Source organism: Trichophyton verrucosum, assembly GCF_000151505.1.
Source record: "Trichophyton verrucosum HKI 0517 chromosome Unknown contig00482_1.f1.exp, whole genome shotgun sequence".
NCBI lineage: Eukaryota > Fungi > Ascomycota > Eurotiomycetes > Onygenales > Arthrodermataceae > Trichophyton > Trichophyton verrucosum.
In genome coordinates, this window is record NW_003315307.1 from 1 (window position 1) to 18553 (window position 18553).

General features: G+C 47.1%; 5 protein-coding genes across 5 annotated transcripts; 2 read left to right on the forward strand and 3 right to left on the reverse strand.

Annotated features, from left to right (window-relative positions):
• Window positions 1–1722: 1722 nt before the first annotated feature.
• TRV_05782 (WD repeat protein) lies at window positions 1723–5965 on the forward strand (the record flags this gene model as incomplete). The annotated part of the gene is made up of 2 exons (XM_003020095.1): window positions 1723–2009; window positions 2125–5965. The coding sequence occupies 2 exons, from the start codon at window positions 1723–1725 to the stop codon at window positions 5963–5965; spliced, it is 4128 nt and encodes a 1375-aa protein (XP_003020141.1).
• A 4080-nt stretch (window positions 5966–10045) lies between these two features.
• On the reverse strand, window positions 10046–11549 carry TRV_05783 (uncharacterized protein; the record flags this gene model as incomplete). The annotated part of the gene is made up of 2 exons (XM_003020096.1): window positions 10046–10582; window positions 10641–11549. 2 exons carry the CDS (start codon window positions 11547–11549, stop codon window positions 10046–10048), a joined length of 1446 nt encoding a protein of 481 aa, XP_003020142.1.
• Window positions 11550–12412: 863 nt separating this feature from the next.
• Window positions 12413–14538, reverse strand: TRV_05784 (uncharacterized protein; the record flags this gene model as incomplete). Its single annotated transcript, XM_003020097.1, has 5 exons — window positions 12413–12454; window positions 12644–12748; window positions 12823–13446; window positions 13505–13981; window positions 14038–14538. 5 exons carry the CDS (start codon window positions 14536–14538, stop codon window positions 12413–12415), a joined length of 1749 nt encoding a protein of 582 aa, XP_003020143.1.
• A 300-nt stretch (window positions 14539–14838) lies between these two features.
• On the forward strand, window positions 14839–16874 carry TRV_05785 (uncharacterized protein; the record flags this gene model as incomplete). Its single annotated transcript, XM_003020098.1, has 2 exons — window positions 14839–15705; window positions 15762–16874. The coding sequence occupies 2 exons, from the start codon at window positions 14839–14841 to the stop codon at window positions 16872–16874; spliced, it is 1980 nt and encodes a 659-aa protein (XP_003020144.1).
• Window positions 16875–17568: 694 nt separating this feature from the next.
• TRV_05786 (uncharacterized protein) lies at window positions 17569–18237 on the reverse strand (the record flags this gene model as incomplete). The annotated part of the gene is made up of 3 exons (XM_003020099.1): window positions 17569–17837; window positions 17929–18028; window positions 18214–18237. The coding sequence occupies 3 exons, from the start codon at window positions 18235–18237 to the stop codon at window positions 17569–17571; spliced, it is 393 nt and encodes a 130-aa protein (XP_003020145.1).
• Between the last annotated feature and the right edge of the window lie 316 nt (window positions 18238–18553).

The following is an 18553-nucleotide window of genomic DNA, read 5'->3' on the forward strand; positions in this document are numbered from 1 at the left end:
GCTTCAATCCTTCGCTGGCCGTCGAATGTTAGTCATGTGATTGGTGAGAGTTTTCAGCCCATTAAGGAAATTCTTAACCTCATCCTTCTCCAAGGGCGATAACCAGCGCCTTTGAGAGCAATTGGTATGTTTTTCTTTGGGTGCTTACCGTCTGTATTCACATTGTCTGTATAACTAGTTACGGGTCTACAGCATCCTCAAGTTGGCGTTCTGATTATATGGCCCAACGACTGTAGAAAGCCACTTTGCATATTCTCACAGTCTCGGGCTTGGAATTCTTCATAATATAGAGAGTACATGCTATTCAAAGCTGCTTTTAGCCATTATCTTGCCCCATCTATGGCCGAGTCTGTCAGTCAATGGCTGTAGAATGTCCAGAAGACCCACAGAACCTTTTTGAAGTGCACGCCATATTCATCATTATTAAAATGGATTGCACAGCCAGCAAAAGAAAAGCTACAAAAGGTCATATACACAGCTTGCTAAAGCAATTCTACCAAGCAATTTAAAATCTGCAAGTAAAAACTCTGTTATATGCCTCTTGAGGACCTTTGGCGAGAACCGTGCCGCCTCGTATGATTGAATGACAGACAAGACCTCACATAGCCTTTGAAGTGGGATCTTCATCTCCAGCTGGCCGATCTAGAAAGTTTACACAGAGCACAAGTGTAGTGTCTCAGATATCTTCGACCTGATTCCAAGGTGAATATTTGCAAAGAGCTCCCTGAACAACAGTGTAGGCTAACCAAAGAAGTAGAATGGAAGAGCGTAATCTACTCGCCAAGTGAGGCCGGCTAAGTTTCGTCCAGTCGCTTGTGAGATTTCGGCCCTTCGGGGTAAATGGAACTCCTATGGCTGTAAGGGAGCTTCTCCAGAGCTTTACCAATAGTATGATGGTTCCCATACTAGAATGGATAGATACTACTAGGCCCATTGAACATGCGCGTATCTTGATCCGATAACGGGATGTAGCGTCCGAAGCAAGCAAGGTCCTCCTGTGGAAATACCTCTCCTACCTTTAAACATGGAAACATGGAATAGCTACATCCCTCTCAGTTCACCCATCCTAGGCTATTCTTGGCCCAATAGGTATAGGAGACACGATGACATTCAAAGGCGTCTTTGAGACTTCCTCTGCCTTCCAAACAGCGGCCATGAGCCGGGATGATAATGTTAGTTGGTCCCGGCTCCGCGATATCTTCCGTAATACCCTCCGCAGCTGCTCGACGGGTGGCATTAACAGCAATATTTCAATTTGAACCGCTGGGTATCTCCCTTGTCCAATAACTCCATATTAAGACCCAATCGCAGAGCCTCTTTGCAACCCGCGCCCGGCGAATGCTGAAGATCCCATTTGTCAAACAGTCGCCGAGAGGGAGAGGGGGGCGCAGCGTCGAAACCCCATGCCGTCACGCAATATTCAATATTATACCCTCCCTTGTATCCGTACGGAGTATGCCACCATGGGCGATGTCCACCGAGTCAACAGCTCGATGTTGCTGACATGCGGCTGTGAACCTTAAATCGATCACGTGACGCTTCTTAACACCGAAAGAAGCAAAAAGAGACATCGAGAGGCACTTCGCGATTCATGGTCACGGCGCAAGAACAAGATCACGATCCCTGGCCACCACCTTGTCTCGAGGCGAGCAGGCGATGGATCACCAGACGTCAGCAGATCGAGCGGGGCCGATCTGATCTCTCGTCTTGCTTCACACCACAATGGCCGATTCACCGCGCGGCCACAGCTCAGGCATCGCAACTCCAGGTGCCTCTGCTGGTGCTGCACCCCCTCCACCACCGCCGCCGCCGCCGCTACCTCCTCCACCTCCCCCGGCACCTCCCTTACCACCCCAGCGCTATTCAAACAGAGCTACCAGTGCTCTTGCGCGGCTCGCTCATCCATTCATCTATGGTTCCAGGCCTCCAAGCCCACAGCCTACTTCTCCACTGCCAGTCCCAACACCACCTCCCGCCCTGGTGACTAGACCCAGTTATACCATTTCTCCGTAAGTTCCGGTGTCTTAGAATGAGAACAATTTGTCCTTCAAGGGCGCAGCAGATCATTTTGATGCTTTGAGAAATACAAACAGCAGTCTTACGATATGGGTATTCTATTTTTAGTCCAGGCAGCGCTCCGATAATCACGCATAAGACAGGAATCCCAATATCGGCTGTTGACATCTCCCCACAGCGCACTCACGCCGTCGTCGCCGGAAGGGAGATCCTCAAGACAATACGCGTCACGTCTTCACAGTGTGTTGAAGAGACAAACATCCGGTCCGCTGTGATCGGCCACTCCTCCAGCCACCACCACCCTTCTGGACCGTCCACCAAAAACAAAGAACACCTAGCTACCAAGGATGTCAAGTGGTCTCATTCGGAGTATAACCGAATCATCGCCGCAGCAACAAGCAATGGACGTATTGTTGTTTACGACCTGAGCCGCCCTGGCGTGGAGTATAGCCGGTTCCATGAGCATTCACGCCAGGTCCATCGACTCGCCTTCAGCCCATATCGTGGGGCCTGGTTACTTTCTGGAAGCCAGGATGCCACCGTGCGACTATGGGATTTACGCACGGTGTCTAGTGATAGAGCTGCCATGCATATAGGGAGTACAAGCGTGTTCAATGGCCACAGCGAGGCAGTACGTGATATCAGGTGGTCTCCTGCTGAGCCTGTAGAGTTTGCCACAGCTACAGACAGTGGTGTCATCCAAAAATGGGACATTCGTAAAGACAATGTTCCTGTTATACGGATAAATGCCCATGAAAAAGCCTGTTCGTCTGTGGACTGGCACCCCGATGGCAGACATCTTCTCAGCGGCAGTGTGGACCGCCAAGTAAAAGTGTGGAACTTCTCTTCGACTGACCGAAGACAAAAACCGTGCCTCCAACTGAGGACACCGCAGGCTGTTTCAAATGCGCGCTGGCGACCACCGTCCTTGACAGGTCATGATTATGAGACCGCCAGCTGGGAATCTACTCAGATTGTTACGTCATACGATCAGGAAGACCCCCGTATCCACATTTGGGACTTTAGAAGGCCACACATTCCATACAAGGAACTTGACCGTTATGCCAACTCGGCTACAGACCTATTATGGCACTCCCAAGATTATCTATGGACCGTTACTTCGGAGGGTATATTCATGCAGACTGATATCAGCTTAGCCCCTGAAGCTATAGAGCGGAGAGCTCCATGTGCGGTAACATGGAGCCCTGATGGCAAAGTTCTCGCATTTTTTGAACCACGTCGAAGAAGACACAGGCAGAGCTATAACTACAGCAATACAGAAACTGTTGAATCCGTCCCTGTACCTTCTCAACGAAGGGCCAAGGAGGGCGAGGACAAGTTACACACTGCTAGCCACAGTCTCACTGACGAAGCTCCCGATGATGGATCTCAAATGGTTGGAATCCGAAAACGTTCAAACAAGATATCATCAGCCAGAAGCTCTAAATCCCTTAGTGCTACCCCACCTATGCAAGACGATGAACTACAGGTCCTCCCACTTGTCAAGTCAGTCGGTAATATCTTTAATATTACCAATCAACAAGATGGCATGATAGGCCGTGTTAAGGGAGCAACATTCAACCCGGATGCTTTCCATTATCTAGTGCATCATTATTCACCACTACTGGCAGACCCGCTCAACGAACGGAATATGTCAGTTGAAGTTGTTAAACACCTTCTAGACGGGTTAGACGAGAATACCTTGCAAGCTGCAGCTGTACGCTTCGGCCGGTTGGCGCAGACTTGGCGAATTGTAAGGTATGCCATTTCACAGGAGCTGCTAAATCAACACAAGCAGCGTCAACTTGAGTTAAAACAAAACAGTACCTCCAAAGCTGCCCCTAAGATTGGTAGCCGTGGTAGTAGCACTAATATAATAAAGCTTGATCCAACTGTTTCTGAAAAATCCAAGACCCGAATCTTCAAAGGTGTCGTTGATGGAGATTCTCAAAGACTTATGACACTAAGTCCAGAGCCTAATTCTGGTGCTACAACTCCACTTGCGCGACCCATTCCCGATTCATCAATTGCTGCTGCTATAGCTGGCGGGCAGGTACCAAATACAGACTTAAATGGAGAGCTTGGGCAACTAAGACCGATCCCATCACTGATTTTATCAAGTGATGAGGTGCTAAGCAAACAGGCGCAGGCGAGTGTGGCTGGCCTAGGCCTTGATAATGCCGAAGCTGTTTGGCTTCAAGATACCAATGGAATGAAAACTCCAACAAACAAGCGCTCAACTCAACCCAATGGTGAAGAAGTAATTCCAGACCAGACAAGATCAGCTCCTCGAGCTATATCTGGTAGGGCAGAATGGAGGCGTGATGAGAAACCTCACCCTAAACCCGCTGGTGATGAATCGGCCATTAAAGATGAAGGCGAAGCAGACGAGGAAGTCAATAAGAAGGAACATGGCGACATTGTTGCGCCACAGACCCATCAAGTCTTTCGCAAACGCTTGTTATCAATGGAGCGTGCGGCACAGGAGAGACCCTCTATTCCCGTTACATACCAACGCCATGACTCTGGAGAGAGTTTTCCTATGTTTTCAGCTTCGGATAGCTCCCACCGCACAAAGTCCTTTGATGAGGCATCTTCTTCACTCACAAATGAGCCTTCGCGTTATGAAGGCTGGCCACCGACAACTGAAGGGTCGCTACATGATATACCCGAGCTAGAAGGGAGCTCTCCTCCTAGGCCCGGGAGATGGGAAAACCACAGCGACTCAATGAGTGACATGTCGTTAGAGGATCTACCTATACAATCTGCGACCGTTGACCTTGAAAGGCCTGTCAGCCCACTACCTTTCCTGGCAGAGTCATCCCCCATAAGAAAGCCTTCACGAGTTGGGTATTCTCGTCCTCCAGCACGATTTAAAACCCCACCTGGTACACGGAACCCTTCTCTGCAGGCAGAAACGTCTGTTACCCTCCCGCTCTGTCCAAAGTCTACGTCGGACACACCCTGGGGTGTTCAAACAATCGTAAGGGAAATAATAAAACACTACTGTAGTAGTGCATCTGTTGACATACTCTCGGCGTCTCACCTTCTTCATAAAATGCACATTCTTTACAGCTCTTGCGACGAGCTTCTACCCCAGGAAGAGCGAGAGCTAATATTCAAAACCTTCAACGAACAGCTTCTCCGGCAGGGCATGTTTGTTGAAGCTGCTGAATTTCGACTTGTTTGTGTTCCGTCGTATCCAGCTCTCTATGACTATGCTCAAAAGGATACATTCGTTAACGTGTTTTGTTTTGAATGCAACAAACCCTATGAAAATCCAATCCAAGACAATAAGCTATGCCACCGATGCAACACACCTCAACCCCCATGTACAATTTGCGTCAGTCGTAAACCCCCTGCAGATTGGGTGGCCGAAACCAACCATGGCCCACGAACTAATACCAACCTTACTAATGGTTCTTATACGAACATTAGCCCGCTTGAAGATGGCTTAATATACCAACAACAGGAACAGCCTGGATCTCGATTATACGGCTCAGGCCTGTGGTCATGGTGTCAGACATGCGGACACGGAGCCCATACAGCTTGTTTAACTGCGTGGCTAACAGATATATCACTTAGCGAAGGTGGCTGTCCCACTCCTGGATGCTTCCATGACTGTGGGCCGGGCCCCCGACGAGAACAGAACCGCCTTGCCCAACAGGAAGCTAGCAAAAGGTCGCGAAATGCCTTCTATGGTCGCAAGCCGAGCTCAACGTTTATCAAGAGAGATTCATGGACAGCCGGCGAAAGCAGAGCTGTTGAAAGGGTCAGAGGCATCCTTGGCGGAGGAGTTTCTAGTACTGTGGAGGCTGGACCTACCGCAGGCCAAGGAAGTACCACCGGACCTTCTTCCGGTGGTTTAGTGCCTTCGGCTGTTATATCTCCAAAGAAAGTCAGACTTGTTGCACCCGGTGAACAAGACACCGTAGGAAAGGAGCGCTAAAGCCCCGGTATTATTAGCTTTGCCCTTTTGAATTGATGCGCATCTAGAGGATAGATGTGACGGGGCATTTCATTTACATACCAAATGGATATAATGATCTTCCAGGCTATGATGGTTATTGGCAGGTTCATAATCCAACATTGTACTAGTTTTATATACCCTTTTGTCCACGTATGATAGTATTAGCCTATTTAACGGAATATCAATAGCTTGCGTGGGCTTCACCGGATCCCAACTTTAGACGACCTACCTAGGCGTGTAGGCACGGTGCCTGTAGTTATGGATGGATCCATGCTCAATGCCTGACCTAAGTTAGGCTTTCGGCCTGGAAAAATAAAATGCCAGCCAAAGTTCATTCAGGTATCGCATTTAAGGTTACTCCCTTGTGGGGAGGGTCAAATTTAACCACATCCATTGCCAAGTAACTTTGATATAAACAATCAATAGGGTTGTTTAAACATTGTTCAACATTAGACATGGACACCTGAAGACTCTTATGTAAAGACTACTGCTCTAATCTTCCTGGGGTTGCTATACATACCCTCCTCTGCCTAGAACCACGGCTGTTGGTTAACCAATTTTAAAGTTATTCTTTATCTAACCTCATGGCTCATGATCCACCGGCAGTAGGTATTGGTGATAATCTAGAATACCTAGTGTCATGCGCAATGAGTTATTCTTTGGTTTAGGATTTAATTTTACTACTTCAGTCATGGATGTCTTTTCCCAACCTTTTTCAGTGACAAATAGAACTATCTTAATAGTCGATCACAAGAAATTGCATCAATAACTTACTTTACTATTTTGGTAAGTAAAGCCTAGAGGCTTATAGCTTTGGAGTTTTGTGCAAATCTTGGTATCTATTTTTGAATATCTCCCATTAGTTGGGTAACTTTCTTTAGTTAACTCCTTGCTTCATATTCTGGTCTACAATTAGGAGAGTAACTATAACGAGGACTCTGCCTTCTGGTTAGTTTTATCCGGAAATTAGCTAATCTTAGTCCCTCTAGAGTGGTTTCTTCTTGTAACGGTGCAGCAATATTAAAAATACATGGCTTATAGTCTTCAATTATGCTTGTCCCAGCCTAAAGGATGACTGTTTTTACGTTCTATCAAAGAAGTCAGAACCAGTGTGACACAAAGTCCGCGAAAATCTGGAATCTAGAGATTCTACGGAGTATGTCTCGAGATAAAACCTGAGAGGTTAGTAATATTCAAGGGTTTAAAACCTGCATGGTTTAACTCTTCTAGGGTTGAGCGATCTAGAATATCCATCGACCACAGTGGATGGCTGGATTCAAGCGTTTACGGTATGAATGACTCAAACAAGAGTCTCATGGCCCTTTCCCGGATTAGCCAGCCTATTAAAGGTCTTTGAATGCATCCTGTATTCTATATACCTCTGCAGCTTCATGGATATATCCAAGGAAATCTCGGTCATCCGTTAAACCTGCCTTCATTGACTTGTTGCCTCGGCTGAAGATTATAGAAAGCAAGACAAGAGTTTAATTTTCGTCGCACACGGTCTAATGATAGATCGTTTCCGCCATGGAGTAATCCTGCGCCCAGGACCAAATTCTCCGGCAGCGAATAGATATATAAATGGGTAACATGCAGGAAGACAACCTCTCGGCAAAGACATTGGATGAAGCGAGGTTCAATATCTGCATGTGCATCAGGGCGTTTGAATGTCAAATGGTATCACCCAAGGTTATTCAATACCTCCGAGGATCAATAATCGGTGCGAAATATAGGTGTAATATCACCGTGGCCAGGAGCGGGATCGAGAGTTCCGGAACTTTGTTCAGGGATATTTTTTATAGTAAAATTCACCAGTCGCCACTTCTCTCTGCGCTGATAACTAACTAACCCTTGACTAATAGTTAATGGCGAGGAGCTCATTCGTGCGGCAGCATGGGGAGAACCCGTGTATGTTCAATTGGCTTTTCGGCTGATCATCCATCATCCCGCTGTGGTCTGCAAGGCGTAAATAATGATGTCCTAGAGGGAACTCAGAGACCTCCGAGGAACAGGGTCAAATTATTCCCTGCATGTCCCTAGGGAGAAGATGCGCTGGAGCTTAAGAGGGGGTGGGTGGAAGAATGGTTATGTATGGGTATAAACGTTTGCAGCCTCCAGATGTCGTACAGCGGGCTCAGAGATCCGATCCGGTTTTGAACACAAGGACGGCACAGGGTGAATGTTGGACGAAGAGACGGCGTGGGTGAATGCTCGGCAGTCTCTTTTGTAATTGTTACATGAGTTACGGCTACCAGGTAAGATCATTCTGCATGGCGCTGCAATTATAGCGATGGTGACTTGCATCAAGCAGAGTACCCAGAGATTCATTGATATTCTTCCCCCTTTGCGTGTCTGCAGGATGCATCACTTCCACATTGGTTGAACAAAGCCATCAGTTCCCAATTATCGAACCGCTAAGCGTGTGGCACGGCGCCGCAGTCTCCGGTTGGCTTTGAATGCTAACGTCATGCTTTGTTATTCCATTAACTAACTGGCTTCGCTAGAGTTATCCTCATCCCGTAGGAAATGAAAGTGACAGCGGCGGGCTCCTTTTCAGTCATCAAAAAGCAAATACATGATTTTTCCAACTGACGGGTACCCCCGTACAGAGTAATGGGCGTCCACTTAGATACGATCAACCGCCGTGCTGCATCCTGGAATCAATTCAAACGCCCGGTGTGCCTTGGATAGGGTTGAATCCGTAGAATATCAACTCTGGAAGAGCCAGCCACGGTAAAGTCGACACAGGAGGTGCTTTTTGGACACGTCATCTTCAACATCGAGGCCACCATCTGGTATTAACCAACCTCGATTACAGTTCTACCACGGAGTACGTGTCCCTGATATACCTAGGATATAGTCGAGAACAGACTAAACTTTCAATGGTGTTTAAACATGACCCTTCGTATGGTCTCTCAAGGGCGAATGTACTACTTCACATGGGTCAGCACTCACAGGTTCATGGAGATTGCACATATTGTAGTTACGGAGTACGGAGTACAGAGTGTTAGGATGCATTCTCCGTACTCTGTACTACGCTCCGTGGTGCGGCTATACGGAAAGTATGTGAGACCTGAAGTCCATAACTATTTCGTCAAGCCAAAAAAACGCACAGTACGGGATGCAGTTACAGAGGAGAATGGCAGCCTGACCCAAAGGCGCATATAGCTACTCCGTAATCGACCTTGACAGCAAAGACGCTAGGTCCTCCCCCCCGTTTCCCCCTCCCTTTGCTTTTGACTGCTGTAAACTAATAATGCAGAAGCTAGATGAGCATATTCTTGCTCTCAACGTACGGGATACTTCGTATCTCCTAGACGAGGATGGTGGTTGTAATGCGGAGTAGAGCACGGAGTAAAGGAGAAACGGACGTCCTTAGCGCAGAGCCAGGTTTATAGTATTAGCATCATTGGCCCGGTGAAAGGGTCTGATCGCTTGTGCACCAGGAAACACTGACTATGACTGAACATGAGAAGAGACCGCATGGGGGCGGCTGATTTTGATGCCATATTTTCGTTGTTTTATTAGCCCTCTAAGTACGGCGTATCACCCCCCAAGCCAAACAAAACCACGCCTGGTCCAGATAACTAGCCACTATTTGATTACCAGATAAATGACCTCTTACTGCAGCTAATGTACATATGTCGAACGGGGAGCCAGCCGTGTACATGCCCACCTCATGCACCCAAGGAAATACCCCCACATTAAGCTCGCCGGCTCAAAAATGGGTGGAAATCGAAACCGTAAAGGAAGCCGAAAGTCACTCAATAATAAACCCCATACGCCAGCGGTGCTTATGGGTCCCAGTTAAAGGGGAGAGAGAAAGAAAAGAAACAAAAATCCGAACGAAGAACAGCCAGTCGAAGGGCTTTGGCTCTGAAAAAGTAAACGAAATGGGGAGAAAAAGCAAAATAGAGAATCCCGTTTACAGGGCACGGCACACTGGTGCCCCAGCGCAATGTTCAAAGCAACGGCTGGGAAAAAGAAAGTAATGGGAATAGGACGAATGTGTGCCCATCGAGTTGGAGAAGTGTGTATCCACAAACGAAATATCAAAGTTTACTGGAGTAGGGGATTAAAATCTCGACCGATCGGCTGGCCTCCTAAGACAGTAGTCCCAGAGGGTTGTTGGTTCTCATCCAGATCCAAGTCGGGGTAAAATAATGGTGATCGTGGTATGAGCTCATTACAACCCAAGAGGTTTTCAAGCCCGTAGTCGCTCAACACGTAGTCATTCACTGGTTCTGCAGGCCCATACTCAACGCAGCTCGCCGTTTGAGCGAGTATGTCGTGTTGATTGAAGGGTATATCAGAAGGAGGCGCATTTTGAGAGTTTCGGTCAAGTCTTTGAGACTCTTGAATGGCTCGTCTGTATTTGGCGGCTTTTTTGGCGGCACGACCTCCCCTAGCTCCTGATTTTTGCCTCTGAGGGGCTGGATGATCTGATTTTTGGGATTTCTTGTGGACTCCTGGTTTGCGGTAACGGGTTGTGGACTGTACTCCATGCCTGATGGCACGTTCAGTGAGGACCCAAGCGTTACCAGATTTCCGGGTTTGCGCCCCAGGTGATAAAACTTCTTTGACACCTTCGAATGCCTAGTAAAGTGAGTAGGAATGCTTATGAAGAGATTTGGAGGATGTTTCAGTATCTTACCGCATTCATAGACAGGTTATGCCGAATACTATTCTGCCATCCTTTAGAATCAGAGTTTTTGGCTTTGCTAGTATTCTTTTCAAACCACTCGTATATCTCCTTCAAAACCATCTTATGACCAGGGGCAGACATGAGTGCTCTCCAAATCAGTCTTGCGTAGGGTTCTTCGGATGAGACACTGTCATCGTCTGTCTCATCTTCGGATGCCAAGTTCACGGCCTCGGGTACAGAACGTACAAGCGAGTCAGAGCCATAGAGCACATGGAAGTCAACCGGGGAACTAGAGCCAACAGAGTTCTCAGGCGAGAGAGGGGGGTAAATGGCGCTTTCCGGCCGAGAGGTCGAGCTATCAAACGACGGTCGAGAACCAGTAGATACTGAATTTGGATATTGATTATCAAATATCTGGCTGCAATTTCTCTGCGAGGTTGTGGAGGTGTTTGGTCGCCCGGAGGTCTGGTATCCGAGGCGTTCGAGCTCGCGGAATTCATCAAACAGAGGATAGGTCGCGGCGAAAAGGTCAAGTTCCAGCTCGGTAGGCCCGGGAGTTTCGCCTTCCCAAGATAGTATGTTCCCCTTATTCTCCACAATATCATACGCCATTGCGTCCGTGCTGCAAAATGTATTTGGCTCCATAGCGGAGCCCCAACTTCCATGGCTGTGTGTCATGGATGAAAATTGCTGTTGTTGCTGGAGAGGGTCTCCAAAGAGACTTGGATCAAGCATCTGTTGCAGTATTGAAGGATGAGAGATCACACGCCTGTGTTGATGTAGCGAAGTGGCAGCAGAGCCTGGAGCGCATTGACTTTGAGAGATCTCACTGCCCTGCGGAGTGGTAAAAGGATGGGAATTGCTATGATGCATCTGTGTACAGATTGAAGGGCAGAGAATGCTTGTGTCATCGTCCATATCTTCTCAACTTTCCTCAAGATTTGGAGGAACGAGCTCCATCCAATATGTTTAAGACAGTGTTAAGATTTGTGGAGACAGAAGATCTCAAGGACTAGGTTGAGGCCGGCTTTCCAGGAGAAGATTCGTGAGACAAGGGTATGGAGAGATAAGGAAGTAACTAGAGCTTCTCTAGGCAAATTTCATATATTGTCCTGCAAAATGGCTGAGTCCTGTGGGAGAACATGCCAGCTCACCTGCGCGACACGATTGCTGCAGACAACCCGTATAACTCTTGTCGAAAATGAGCAAACAAAGCAGCAAAAATGATGGATGAATGAGAGGGCTTTTGTATGCTGAAATATTGCCCTGCCTGAAAAAGAATGCCTTTGTGGAACAGCAATCTTTTGGAGGTATACACAACCGATTATTGACCAAGGATGCTAGAGAACTCCAAGTTCTACAGCGGTAGCCTGACGGGACGGGGAGCAGGTTGGAGAAAATGTGTCAAGCAGACTAGCTTCAGACCTTGTCATGCTCGTTGGGCACAGACGGGGAGCTGCAGGAGAACATTAACCTGTCATGAGTTACATCCCGCAGAACGGTCTAGCTCAAGGTGGCTGGGTTCCAGGAAAAAGCACCGGATAGGGTCTTCTGGAAGGTCTCACAGCGCAAGGTCCGGTGAGGCGGCTGTAAGCCTCCAATTAAAATTGTTGTAGATCTTCAGATGCATGTCCAATAGGATGACCAAATAACGCGGCCTTGGAAATTACCACCCTAATCACCTTGAGTACAAAGGATACGTCAATGCAGTCTTGCAACAAACTTCCCAGCAGAGTGGTCATATTTAACCGACTAGCCTGGCGTGGGCGGTGATAGGCTGATTATAAGTAGACATCATTTGGGCAATAGGTGTGCTGCTGTTCCTATAGAGCACAATTCCCCTCGGAACAATTCTTAAACTTGGAAAAATACAATAAGACGCCCAAGTGCCACGAGTGTCGCCTTAACTTGTGAAATCCCGGATGCTATCGTAGAGCATACTGCGTTCGCTCGCACCATGTGATGCAGGTGTAAAAGCAGGCTATAATCATGTTTATCTCAAAATCACTTACGATAGTATATCTGCGATAAGTGTTAGCCTGTGTAGTTGCAAGCGTGGAAAATCGATATGAGATGATACATACCTTCTTAAATTGGAAATGAAGTTGCAAAATGCCCTGGATGGTAATTAGCTGAGGCGCCCAAGTGCATGGCAATGTTTGAGCCACATAAAATAAAAACTAGTACGTACTTTATCAAACGTGCTCCTGAACCCACGTTCTCGCTTTGCACTGTAGTCCCACTCCTTGTCTACAATACGGAAGGCCAAATCTTCATAGGGTGGACCGGCAATGAAGCGAAGTAGACATGTGTCTTCTTCTCCGGCTGGCGCAAAAGACTGTCCTCGTTTCCTACCATGTTCTCTTTCGATGCGATAGGTGGGGGCTTTTGCCTTGTCAATAAGATCCGGATAGAAGATGTTGAATTTGTAGCCTTGCACAACTTTTGGGGGAGGATCATCATAGTCATAATGGGTTTGGTTATATTTGTTCCATTCATATCCCATCTGCACACGGTTGAAGTATCGTGGCTTTCGTGGCCTGTACTTATTCGCCCAACTCGGTTTAGATGTGCTGATAGTCTCTTCTCCAGCAAATATCTCCTCATTTTCACTAACTCCTCGTGCTACTTCCCTTTCGTATAAGGCCTTTGTGGCCTGGGAGAAATCATCGTTTGTCGTTGGAAGGAAGCGTGGAGCAGAAGATGTAATGGCAGGAGATTCTGATGTGACCATAGATGAAGGAGCTTGTTTCTCAGTCAAGCGGTTGCGTAGCGGGACAAACCCCATTTTGATAATTTTCTTCCTTTCTTGGGCCTAGATGCAGTTAATCACAAGGCAGGAGAGAATAGATATGGGGGTAAGATAAACATACTATATGGCTCAGCAACTCTTCTTCATCCATAACCTCTAAATTTTTATCTTGACTGCGAAGTTGTAGAAGAGGCTCAGGGTCGAGTAGGGTCATCCGTTCAAGCTCCTGCTGCGAGGTTCGAGTACCCTTATATGGAGCTAAAGGGGCAAGCTTTTTCTGAACACTCTCAGCCTCCTCGCGCTGTTGCTTCCGCAGCTCATCAACACGGTTTTTGATAACAGCACTATAAACTCGCTTTAATTTCGCACGTGCCTTCCATACCGAAAGGCTCTTTAAGAGCTGTTCCCAATAATCAGTATCAACCGGCTCATTAGAATCCAACTTCCGGCGTATTTGCTTTTCTAGAGTGACAAGCTCATCATATGTTTTTGGACTCAGCAATCTATCAATATCAGCGGCGACTGAGTTAACCGCACGTTTTTCTGGGGCCGAAGATTCCGCCTTGCGGATCTGATCTTGACAGATTACTTTCATAGTCTAGATAAAGATCAGTAAGACAGCGAACTGCAGATGTCTCGAATGATGTGATATACCTTCCAATAGTCACGATTATCAGCACTGGTTTCAAGAGACAAGAAAGTATCGATGTCTCTCTCAAGGCTTGACAGCTGTGCATTTGATAATCCTTCAAAAACGCCCTCTGGTTCCACTAAATCTAGTTCTGAGTCTGCAATTTCGTCGTCTAATGGGTTCCGAGTCGGATCGATAACACGAAGAGTAATGGTCAGCCAGTCAATAGGTTTGGCACGTCCATCTTTAACTCGTAATTCGGCCTTCTTCTTTGCTTGCCTAAGCACAAACGTGTCTTCCTGAGCAACCCATTCACGCATTTCTTCATCTTGTTGTAACTGGTTAAGCCGTGTTTGTTCTTTCAAGTTCCAAGCGCCTCGATTCGCACTCCCTTGACCCCAACTTCGACCGGCATACGAATACTGGCCATCGAGATGTCGCAATTTCTCTGGCGGTGCGTGTGGAGGTGGCGAACGAGACCTCGGTCTCTTGCTGCCATATCGATCTCTAGGATTTGAGGGCATTTGTGGGGAACGGAAAAACTAGAGAAGTGAGACGATATTGAGGATGCTTTTCTTATGCGTTGCGTTGGGTGTTCATGATATCGCTTTTTGACGTTGAGGTTTAACGAAGCTGATCCCGGATCAAAACGGCAGCTTTTCCGAGCTCGGCATACTTTCCTTTTAGTGAGCGTTTAAGGTTAAGTTCAACAATCTACTCTGACGCTTGTGTCAACCGCAACTGCTGCCTGTACAGCAGACGATCTATGAAAAATCTTCAGCAATTTTACTTGAATAATGTTTTTTCTTAAGAGTTAGTTAAACATGACACGAAATTGGGAGAGGCTACCGCTTTATAGCAATTCATACCCGCCACTTCTATTCAGTTACGAGCCAAGTTCGGAGGGCTATGATGTCTTTCTCACTGATCTGGGCCATGTTTGGTCTGAGAGCTTAAGCCATAAACAAATTATTGATCGCGCCGCGAAGGACGATACCAGCATCGACCCCAGTCAGGATGAGGACCAGTACTCAGTACTGCTACAAAAAATCAATGATGCGCTGCATGGGTCTGAAGGAACATCACTGTTCCTTTCTGGCCGAGGCGCTGGATCGAGTTTAAGACTGTCGACTACTACGAAGCTACCAAAACCCCTAGAACCGTTAGAGTGGACATTAATCTTATCCAAATGTTCTCCTTCTGCATTAACACGTCATATGCTAGTACCTACATTGCGGAGCTGGCTGGGGATCGAGGCTCAGCAACAATCCCTTTGCGAGCTTTTAGAGGAGAAAGATAAAATAATAGGGAAACTTTTCGACAAAATAGAGTCATCGGGCCTTGACTTAAGCACTGTTTTTCCCGGGATGGCGAATATACGGCATGGCCAAAAGAGAGGTTCTCTGTTTTCACAGGCCTCAAAGCTGGTGAAAGGAGTGAGTCCGTTTGACAAAGGTTCTTGGGAGACTATACATTCCAGCGGTGGCTCGAAGAAATCTACGTCAATACCAGTTGGGAAATACCTGTACGATGATGATCTATTTGATGTACGAAATATGGAACTCATAGAAAGCGAGTGGTGGAATCTGCCTACAACAGCCCGTAGCTCCAACCACCCGGGAAAAGAAGCTCCAAATAATCTTGAGAGACGCACAGAAAATGATGGGAGTGAAAGTGATAACGAATTTCAAGTATTTCTACCTGTTCTACACGATCTCATGGCTGTGTTGCTAATTTCAAGCTGTAGACCCAAGAAACCCCCCCAGGACTCAAAGAAATTGGGACAAGGTCCTCGCCGGACACAACTGGCCATCGTATTAATTCAGAAATTTCCCCGACATGGCACAGCAACAAGAATAAAAGTTTCTCTCAGAAGCCTGAGAGCTTGGGAAATGCAAACGCGAAAGTAAAAATACAGCCACGCACTGATTCTGAGGATTCAACTACTACCAGTGCACCAGAATCACCGCCACGACAGAAAAACAAGCTGAAGAGCATTGGGACTATTGGTGGGAAGAAGCCTAGGCCTCCACCCAGGCAACAGGAGCTTGATCCTACCGCGCCGGAAGCAGGTGATGTCGTTAACAAACCCCCAAGGCCCAATTTGGAAGATCAGGCCACACCATCACCAACGGAAAGTGACACTAGTGGTGACAACGATGACGATATCCATAATAAAGGAGCTAACAGAGCTAAGGGACAAACTCTGCCTCAACAAAGCCACAGAGGCTCTCAAGAGACTGATTCGACAACCCAGGTAGCTCAGCTGGAAAGACAAGGAGCTCCACGCACACGTGGGATCGGGAGAATTGGCGGCAAGAAACAGAAGGAATCGTTGAGCCAGAGTTTGGGCAGAAAAGACGATGCTCTTGCCACAAGCTCCTGGGGCAAGACAGAGAGTCCTGAAGCAGAAGAGGGAGGCGGTGACCACTCCGACGGTGCAAGCAAACAACAACCACCCGACTTGTCACATGGACATAATGAGCAATCAACGACAACTGCTAAACCACACAAGCGGAGTGGCAGGCTTGGTATTATTGGGGGGTCGAAAGCTTCTAGCAAATTGGCCAATGTAAAGGGAAGGAATACATCCTACAATACTACGAATTTACAAGACACCAAAGCTAGTAGCCACCATGAAGCTGGCAGAATGGTTGATACAAGAGAAGGCCCAGCACAAGAATTACCTTCGTTACCGCCTAAATCCAGTGCTATTGACCAGACAAAAGCCGAGAACACGCCGGATAAAGAAGAATCTCCGGAGGAAAGGGCAGATAGAAAACGACAGGAACTACGACGCCAGCTTGAAGCAGCTAATAAGGGTCAGAACAAACCAGCAAAGAAGAAACGAAGATTCTAAGATAGGTACTATCTCTTTAGTTATAAGTGCAGGGTACATCATCCTTCATGTCCATTTTCAAATATACTGGACGAGGATAAATTGGTTCGTATTCAGCTTGTCTGGTTCAAACCAGGTGCCTTTAAATGAGGAGAAAATATCTAATCCATATGGAGCTATTCCCTGCGATTATATCTGAACGGACCACCCAATCAATCCGTGGGCGAATTGGGCTCCTCATGATTCTGCGCGTGGCGTAGATATGTTGTGAGGCTTGAATGCCGACTAATTATGCTAAAAGCGCATCGAAATGAAGACTACCACAATTCTACGTTTGTAAAGAGTATACAAGTGGTTGTCAAATAATGAGTGACTTGAAGACATTCGATAGGTTTAGGAAGTTTCTTGTCATTAACAATTGCTGTATTTCGAGGACAGCACGGATGAAAGACGAGAATATTCCAAACGACATCACAGTAGGCAGGAAAACTTCTGACTTTGAAAAGTATTGCCGTACACTAAAAAGAGGACTGGCCGATAATGCATTTCATGATTATATTCTTTTCATTTCGGGAACTCCCACCGGTAACAGAGATGGTATTCCCGCCCCAAACTCCGTTTGTGATCGAGTCTTGATTCCCGTTCATTTCAGGTATCACTGCATCACTCTGGTATTCCCTTTAACACGTCCACAACCCCACACACAGCATGTAATCTATCGCTTCTTAGATGAGGTGGCGGCCTTCTCCTGTGATTCCTTGAGGACTTTCTTGACGATCTTCTGCTCCTCAATCAAGAAAGCGCGGACAATGCGGTCCTTGACACAGTTTCCACAGCGGGAGCCGCCGTAGGCACGGGTGACGTTCTTCTTTGGGCGGGAGATCTGGGAGTATTCACGTGGGCGAAGAGCAGGAATCTTTAATAATATATCAAAGCAGAAGGTCAGTTGGGATCCTTGCAAAATATTGTTGTAAAAGATGCCGGCTGAGCATGATCCCCTTGATATCCAAAGTAAAATAACCATTTGAATTCGCGGAAATCATTTCGACGGTCACTCATTTGGGATTACTCACACCTGGGAGCTTGATTCCACAGTCACCACATTTGGGAGCAGATGCCTTCTTCTTGATGTGAAGGTATCGAAGGTTGCCGCCTGGGGTCTTGATAACACGGACCTTGTTAGATCGCGTGTTGTATCTAGTCGCAAAACTGTATTAATTATCTGAACGCCAGTAAATTCATTTCAATCGCAAGAAGATCCGCTTGGTTGGACACGTACGGGTTCCGTCGTCGCTAGAAAGTGGACATGGGCATTAGCAACTGCTTCGGCAATAGGAACCAGATTTAAATGTTAACTTACATATTGAAGTCTTGTGGAAGTCATCTTGTCGGCTTTCCAATCTCAACAACTGGCAAGATCAAAGGGGAGAGACTGGAGTGGCAGCTGGGCGACGTCGGCTCTTTTCTTCGTTGTCGTCAATATCAGATTTCCAGCGTCTTCAAAAAAAAAAAAGCGAACTAAGCGATTTGTGTGGGCTGGGCTAGTCACGGGATCAAAGCTCCCCTTTTGGCGAGCGCCCACTAGTCCAAATCGGGACAAGCATCACGCTTCGGAAGAACAAATATCCCGTTCCCAAAAAGGAATGGTCCAGAACGCGCCTCGATAGCTTTTTTCATCAAAGCAAGCAAAAAGTCGAGAC